Consider the following 8,632-nt stretch of genomic DNA (forward strand, 5'->3'; position numbering starts at 1 on the left):
GGCTACCTGAGCACTCACATCCTCAGCCGGGTGTGGCAGCGGCAGACACTCCCCCTACCCCTGTAAGTGCCCTCGGTGCCTCTCCCTCCTTCCTGGCCCACTGGCAGTGGGCCATTTCTACACCCACCTGCCATCCTCCCCCTTCCCTCATCTCTTTGACATGCTCACACGATTTGCTCAATGAGACGCCAGTTATCCGAACGTGTGTGTGTGTGACAGTGTGTGTGTGTTTTAATATTCAGGGGGTGATCATAAACAGGAAGTAGTCACACTAGGTGCCTCTACCCTTACCCTAACCGGTGGAGTGGGGAAGAGAGGCCCCCTTCGAAATCAGCATGATTCAGGATTTTTTATTCAAACAGTGATGTGGGAAAATGTAAAATGAGATGGGGGTGGAGGGCCGCGTACACCCCAGGGTGGGTGGATACAGGGAGAGCAAGCAGGCTTCCCAAATGCCTAATGTAATCACGGGCCAGCTGCACGCACTTGTAAAGTTGTTATAACCCCCTCCTTGTTATAAACAGGAAAGCCCAGAATATAAAGCTGGAGACCCACATTCACAAATACCAGGCCTCCCGCGCCAGCTGCCACGGCCTCCTTTTATGGTGTTCCTCTCTTGCAACCTTGGCCCCATCAGGAGGACCTTACTTTTGCCCCTGGTTCTCTAAATGGGTTTATTTTGAAACCTTCCTCAATGGAGCTGTGGACCATGAGCTCTTCCCCAGGCCCCCAGTGCCTTAGGCCTTCCCTTCCAGAGAGACTGGGCTCCCAGAGTCCACTTTCCCTCCGATTTCCGGAGAGCCCTGGAAGGGAGGGTGTGGGAGAGCAGGTCCCTAGAGAGTGCCACCTCCTACTGGGTCTGCCACCTGTTTTTCTAGGGAGGGCCGCATCCCCTTCTCAGCAGACACTCAGGCTTCTTAGATACTCTCCCTGCCCCAATCTAAAAGGTTCCTAGGACGTCAGAAAGTGTTTTACTAGACTGTGGCATCTCGATATCTCCGGTTAAGCCTGGGAGAAGAAAAGGCCTTTTGTGGGAGGCCCTGGCGTTATGGGGCTCCCCCAGGCCAGCGTAAAACTCATCCCTGCACACCCACCCCCATCTCCACCTCTCCTTCCTGGCTCAGCAGACCCTGCTCTGAGCCACCGCAGTCTACATCCTGCCTCACTGACTGTGTGTGCTTACAGCGTCAAGGGGTGGACGTGATATTTCAAACATCAGATCAGTGCGTTTATATATTGGGTGCCCGGAAATTTTTCCAAATAAACACAGCTTGATTCAACTTGGGTGGGCGGACTTATCAACAGACTAATTCTATAAACAAATGAAGGAATAGCCCCAAAACCGATTGGCTGGTATCAAAAAGACACGTGGAGGGAAAAGCTTGGAGTTTTTCAGCAATGAAATTTTAATTAATGTGGGTGGGCTGAGAACACAAGGACTGTTTATCATAGACAATTTATTTTCCAGGGCTAAGTCAACATATAACAGCAAACTTACAACAATTATTTAACATTTTTAAAGCCATGAAGAAGGGACAGAGCACGGAGCGGCCGGGGAGAGCGGCAGAGCCAGAGGCAGAGGCACGGCTGGCTCCCCGGGAGGGCCCTTGTGGCGCGGGGCGCAGTGCCTAGGCCGCCCGGGTCTCCTGCGTTGCGGGGAGCGCAGCGCAGGCTCTCGCTTGCCATGAGTCACCTCTTCGATCCCCGGCTGCCTGCCCTGGCCGCCTCGCCCATGCTGTATCTGTACGGTCCCGAGAGACCCGGGCTCCCTCTGGCCTTCGCCCCCGCGGCTGCTCTAGCTGCCTCGGGCCGGGCCGAGACCCCGCAGAAGCCTCCCTACAGCTACATCGCGCTCATCGCCATGGCGATCCAGGACGCGCCCGAGCAGAGGGTCACGCTCAACGGCATCTACCAGTTCATCATGGACCGCTTCCCCTTCTACCACGACAACCGGCAGGGCTGGCAGAACAGCATCCGCCACAACCTCTCGCTCAACGACTGCTTCGTCAAGGTGCCCCGCGAGAAAGGGCGGCCGGGCAAGGGCAGCTACTGGACGCTGGACCCCCGCTGCCTGGACATGTTTGAGAACGGCAACTACCGGCGCCGGAAGAGGAAGCCCAAGCCGGGCCCCGGGGCCCCGGAGGCCAAGAGGCCCCGCGCCGAGACGCACGAGCGCAGCGCGGAGGCGCAGCCGGAGGCGGGGAGCGGGGCAGGGGGCTCGGGCCCCGCAATCTCCCGCCTGCAGGCAGCGCCCGCGGGCCCCTCGCCCCTCCTGGACGGCCCCTCTCCGCCGGCGCCCCTCCACTGGCCGGGGACCGCGTCCCCGAACGAGGACGCTGGTGACGCTGCCCAGGGCGCAGCGGCCGTGGCGGTCGGCCAGCCAGCGCGCACAGGGGACGGCCCGGGGTCCCCTCTGCGCCCCGCCTCCCGCAGCTCTCCGAAGAGCTCCGACAAGTCCAAGAGCTTCAGCATAGACAGCATCCTGGCGGGAAAGCAGGGCCAGAAGCCGCCTTCAGCGGACGAACTCCTAGGGGGTGCCAAGCCTGGGCCCGGCGGCCGTCTGGGTGCCTCGCTCCTGGCCGCCTCCTCCAGCCTCCGTCCGCCTTTCAACGCTTCCCTGATGCTCGACCCGCATGTCCAGGGCGGCTTTTACCAGCTCGGGATCCCCTTCCTCTCCTATTTCCCCCTGCAGCTTCCCGACACGGTACTCCACTTCCAGTAAAGCAAACAATGGCACGGTTCTTCTCCCGGCCCAGCCTGAGCCTCCGCTGAGCGAAAGGCCACAGCTCCCACCGGCGGAGGATTTTAAAATGATCTTTGCCTGGGTCGGCCTGTGGGTTCAGGGAAGTGTTACCAACCATTGCGCGCAGGTGGGCGCGCTGGCCTGCCTTCTCCGAAGCAAACTTTTCCCAGCAACTGGGAGCAGCTACGGAGACTTAAAAGATCCCCGCGGGGTCATGGGCACCGCACGTGGGCCCTGCAGGGACCTCTACCGCGGGAGATTTCTTGACTTTTGGCCTGTCTAATGGAGTGTGGTCTTCAGCCTCCCACCACAGGTCCTGCGCGTCCCGGGCATGGAAGGGCCCGCAGACCACCCAAGGCAGGCCTTACAGGTGCAGTGAGGTCCTTTCGACCGGGGACCCCCGTATGACCGTCGCCTGCTTCGCTGTTGCCGTGTGGCTCAGGCCTTGGTTTTGAGCCCATCTGGGTGGTGGGTGGTCACAGCTGGGTTTGTTCCTGACTTGAAGTTGTGGAGGTGCCGGGGGTGACCCCGGGTTTTCAGGTTTTCTGAGAGATGTAGGGCCCGATGAGGATTTATGACCAATGTTCAGCTATAGAAGCTGATAACCACCCAGAGCAATAACACTTTTATTTTAAACAGAGACTTTTTCTCTTAATTTCTTTCTGGGTAGTAAAAAGAACATGTTTCATTCTTTGCATAAATACTTGACTCTAAGCATTGACCTTTGAAAACGCCTGTATTAACAATTTTTATTAAGAAAGTGCACTCTATATAACATCTTCTTGCATTACGATAGCTCATTAGCCAATACACATGCAGCTATGTAACCCACAACAGCAGACGTCCTATCCTTTTGCTTTTGTTTTTAAGGGATCAAAATATTTCAAGGGATACCATGAGGAAGGGTGTGAGGGGAAGGGGATATGCCTTGGACAATGTCAGAGTTTTGATTTCCATGTTTTTTCAAGATCCAGGCTTGGTGGTCGCTATATTTTTCAGAAACAGATAATGAAAGACTACATTTAATTTTAAAAGTTGGGTGAAACAACCAAAAGCAGATGCAGAGAGAGAGAGGGATGAATGCGGGGGAAGAATAAGGGGACGTGCTGGTGTCCGCTGGAAGGGGCCTCTCTGGGCCCCAGAGGACCTGAGGTTTGATGGCAGGAATCTCCCAGGCACTCCTGGCCCCCGCACCCCCTGCAGCCGCCCGCTCTTCCCTCCCAGCCCTGCCAGGCAGGCCTGGAGGCTGATGCTAACTAAAAACCTTAAAGAGGTGACTGGCAGTCTGGGAAGGGGAGCAAAGGTCTGCAACAAAAATCTAATTAAAACATTGAGATGTTCACAACCAAGTTCAGCTTGCAACTTCCGGGGAAATGCAACCGACCTCTATGCCATCTCTAGCTGGGTCATCTTCCAGGCCCTGAAATGCAATTTTCTGAACCTCTAAGTCACTTTTATTTTATGTCATGTGATAAAGACACAAGTAGTCACGCACTATTGGAAATAGGTTGGGAGGGAGGTCTTTAAGATCGCTTTTAAAATGGTTTCCAGGACTTGTCTAAAAATGATGACAAACTTTGAATCCAGAGGGCCTGTTGGTCAATGTGTTGGAAAGGACATTTCAGGCCGGCAGAGTAATTGGATAATTCACAGGCATAGAGGTGACTTTTGGAAAATTCATTCTCCTATCCATGCTGAACCAGGCTTCCACGACTGGGTTCTACCCAGGCCAGTGGGAAGACTCTGGGAAACTTCAGGCCAGCCTTGATTGGAAGAACTTCCAGGAGGAGCCATTGCTGAGATCCAGGCTCACTGTGATTCACTGAAAATGTAGCGAAAGGGCTGTCACTGGATATTTTGCTATCCCAAACTCTCAGCCTCTGTGAATAAAGTTGTTTTTTCATTAACCTCTCAGTGACTGGTTCAGTGGATTACTGGAGGGAAATAAACAAACAGTGTAATAAGAAAGAGGAGACTGGGATTATATCTGGGAGTCATGTTAGCATCTCAGGAGGCTCTGGCTTCTGAGGGGTAAAACACACAGATGGAGGGGAAGGAGTGGAGAGGATGCCGGGCCCAGGAAGCTGCCTCCATATCAGAAAGCACGATGAGTTAATTCTGCCGTATTGAATCGGTTTTTAATCTTTCCTTTTTCTTTTTTGTGTTTGTATGTTATCTTGGGAGGTTTTGTTAATTTGTGATGGCTATGTTTTGAAGAAGCAAATAATTTGATACTGCAGTTTTAAAAGGATCGTATTTTAAAGTTACTATTCCAAAAAGTATTGTACAAATGTTACTTTTATGACACAGAAAAAATGCAGATGTATCCACTTTGTGTGTTTATACATGCATAAAGAGAAATTCTATTTAATCCCAACTTTTGTCTGGTTTAGAAAAGCTAAGACAAATGGATACTGAGGTCGTTTTTATGTAATCTATATAATTTCATGTGTATTCCTTCCTCCTGAACTAAAAAGAGGAGGTTTGGGTCTTACCAATCCGAATAGCTGTTCTATTGATCCATATTTAATCGTTGGCTCAAAATTATGGCTCAATAAGATCAATAGTTTCTGCTCTTAATTAAAACAAAATCTCAGCTATAATTAGGGTGAGCCAGAAGCAAGCTTATCATTGTACTCTTAGGCAATCTGAAGGAATACCTCTCTGCTCTCATCTAAACAAAGGGAACAGATCTGTCTTCTGTAAATGATCTTTGGTTCAAGCCCTGATTACACACACACACAAACAAATACCCACACACATATGAGTGCACTGATCATAATGAGGATATGGCAGGCACATGTTTGATAACCAAGTGTGTATACATATGTACACGTTTATATATATGTATATACATATATATACATGAATGTGTAGGGGTGTGTGTGTGTATTTGTTCTGTGTACATGAATGCTCATAAATGTATCTTTTTTGAATATACCTGAGACTCAGATCAAGTACTGAGTCCTTTCACTTTAACCCAAGTATTGATACTATTTGAAAGATTTTGTTTTTCTATATAGTTTTTAAAAATAGATAATAATTTCTATATAGCTTTAATAGTTTTGTTTCTCTGTGTAGTATGAACCAGGGATAACTTTATTGTTCTGTGTTAGTATAGTGAAACTGACAGATTTTATTTAAACATCGCGGAAGACACCCGCTTTGAGAACTTTTCCCTCCGTTCACAAGGACAGAGAACTTTACAAAGGACTCTTGCTCTGCCTGGCCTCATCTAGTTGCTGGCTCTTCTAGAAACAAACGGCCTCCTGGGCCTCCAGTGAACCATAAGACTTTCGAGAACCTGAATAGGACCATCTTAGCCATTTTCAGATTTAATTGTGCCCGTTTGAATGGTGGTCTTCACCATTTCACTCAAAGTGGTGAGTGTATGCCCGTGTGTATGTTAAAGAATTAGCCACATATAATTATTGTTACAGCTGAAAGCCAGAGCCAGCCTGCCCAGACCCTGGCAGGTTAATGTTAACATCACAAAAGTAGGTGACGTTTCCAGTAACCAGCTGCACCCAGGAGTGAGAAAATAGGGGGAGAGCCATGATTTTGTGCACTTCCTGGCTTCATGGTGGCTGGAGTCTTGTTTCCATGAAATAAAGGTTGTTTCATAGAATGAAAAACATAAATGATAAAAAGCAAAGTTTGTCCATTAAAAATAAAAAGCGTGAGTTTGTGGAAAAGTAAGATTCTTATGACTCACATTTAAAGCACTTTTTTTAAATACACCTGAATGGCCACATGACAAGCTCTCTCCTCTGCTGGTGGTTATCCAGAGGCCCCAGTGCTGAGTTCTTCAGGGCTAGGAATGGGCCACAGGTGTTTACAGTGACCTGGAGTGGGGCCTGATCACTGGAGCGGGCAGTGGTGGGGCTTGGGCTGAATTGGGGTGAGGGAAGTTCTGTCCCTTCAGATGGCATCCAAATGCCAATTGCACTAGGCAAGTCAAATGTGTGGCTTATAGGCCAGATGTAGAGTCAAGCTCAGGCTCTCCACCATGGGGTGCAAATGAAATCTGGGGGGTCACAGTCAACTCAGGGCAGTGGGGGTGGAGGGAAGCAATGGGACAAAGATTTGGTCCCAACCTGCTTTTTCCATTAGGTACAAGAATCAGCGTCCTGGCAGGAAATAGAAACCCACTTAGATGGCTCCATGGAAAGGATCAGGGTGGAAGGACTATTTATGGAGGAGTGGGCTGGGTGAACGAAACCACCAGTGATTAGCAAGGGTGAGAACAGCTCCATCCTGCCTCTGCCCCCTCAGCCTGCAGCAGGTACCACCTTCAGAGCTGGAGTGGAAAGGAGCCACAGTGCTGGAGCAGACAGGAGGGAAGGGAAATATCCCACCTCTCCTCTTCCGCCTTCCAGCCTCATCTGATGCCTCCGATGGGCTGAAATCTGCCAGAAACCCAGCCTGCAAGGTAGCCCAGGTAATGCTGTCCATAGGGGTCAACCTGCAGAGGAGGTGAAGAGGGGCTGCGAGTGGACCAGGGAAGGGCTGGGCAAGCTGACTGTGACCAGCACGCTGGGGGTCCTTCTGCTGGGACCAGGAAGTTGCCGCTGCCCTGACCACACCTTGATGTACAAAAGCCAAGGCTGGGATGTCCCAGACAATGCCTATGGCTGCATCTGGAGTTCCAGAAGATTGGAATCTCCCATCTGGCAAGCTTCCAAGAGAAGCAGGCTGTGGATACTAATCTGGGTCCCTCTTAGGTGGGCAGGGCCTTGGCTTCAACTGAGTTCCAGAGAGGGCCTGCCCTGGCCATGCATCTCTGCCGGGATGTGTTGGAGTCTGAGAAGTTGCTGGACTGTCTTTGACTGTGCACAGTAGTAATGGTTTTTCTTTTTCTTTTCTTTTCTTTTCTTTTTTTTTTTTTTTTTGAGGCTGAGTTGCCCAGGCTGGATTGCCATGCAGTGGTGTAGTCATAGCTCACTAGCCTCAAACTCCTGGGCTCAAGCCAGCCTCCTGCCTCAGCCTCCTGAGTAGCTGGGACCATACGTGCACACTATTACACTTGGCTTATTTCACAAATTTTTATGTTTGCAGAGAGGGGTCTGGCATGTTGCCCAGGCTGGTCTCGAACTCTTGACCTCAAGTGACTCTCCCACCTCAGTCTCCCAAAGCACTGGGATTACAGGGGTGAGCCACAGGGCCCAGCCTTCACTGGGTTGTGTGGCTGACGCTGTCCTGCCCTTCTAGAATGTGTGGACCACATGTTGGTGAGGGCATCCTCAAGCCCAATCCAGAAGAAGTTGGGACGAAAAAAGGGTCTCCACCCCAGGGCAGTGTCCGTGTTAAGCCCACTTGGAAGGGTGAGGAACAACACCCTGGAGTTTGCGAGGTCACGTGGACTTCGACAGCATGAACTTTAAGGAACAGTTCATGCCTTTGCAATGTGCAGCAGAAGTATTATGAACGTCACGCCACCCAGAGCTCTTGGCTTCTCATCTCTCGGCTTCTCATCTCTCCCAGGTAGCTGGTCACCATCTCCTATCCACCTCTTCCAGGTCCACTCCAACACACCCAACAATGGGAACAATTGCTGTAATTGCATCTTATTGATTCCTTACCCCTCAGTAATTGATCTAGTCAGGGTGAGGTGGCCCCGGAAGAGGGTTCCTTAACCTGGATAAGAGTGTGGCCTCGGAGCCCATGAGACAGAGGCTAATAATGCAGCTGAGCCCTCACTTGCTGTTGACATTGGCAGTGACCTAACTCTTTTTTTCCCTTAACTCCTGGCATGGGTACAAATAACATTAGTAACTACTTCATAGAGCTGTAATGGGCATAAATTAAATGATGGTTATACATTCATGACCACAGCCTGCCCTGGTTCTCATCTGTAAAGCAGGAAGCATAATCTCTCCTCCTGCATGG

General features: G+C 50.7%; 1 protein-coding gene across 1 annotated transcript; it reads left to right on the forward strand.

The window, feature by feature from the left end:
• Positions 1-1,509: 1,509 nt before the first annotated feature.
• FOXL1 (forkhead box L1) lies at positions 1,510-4,650 on the forward strand. Its single transcript, XM_003845939.7, has one exon. The coding sequence runs from the start codon at positions 1,685-1,687 to the stop codon at positions 2,720-2,722; it is 1,038 nt and encodes a 345-aa protein (XP_003845987.5). The 5' UTR covers positions 1,510-1,684; the 3' UTR covers positions 2,723-4,650.
• Positions 4,651-8,632: the final 3,982 nt, after the last annotated feature.

The sequence above is a fragment of the Pan paniscus genome, chromosome 18 (genome assembly GCF_029289425.2).
Source record: "Pan paniscus chromosome 18, NHGRI_mPanPan1-v2.0_pri, whole genome shotgun sequence".
NCBI lineage: Eukaryota > Metazoa > Chordata > Mammalia > Primates > Hominidae > Pan > Pan paniscus.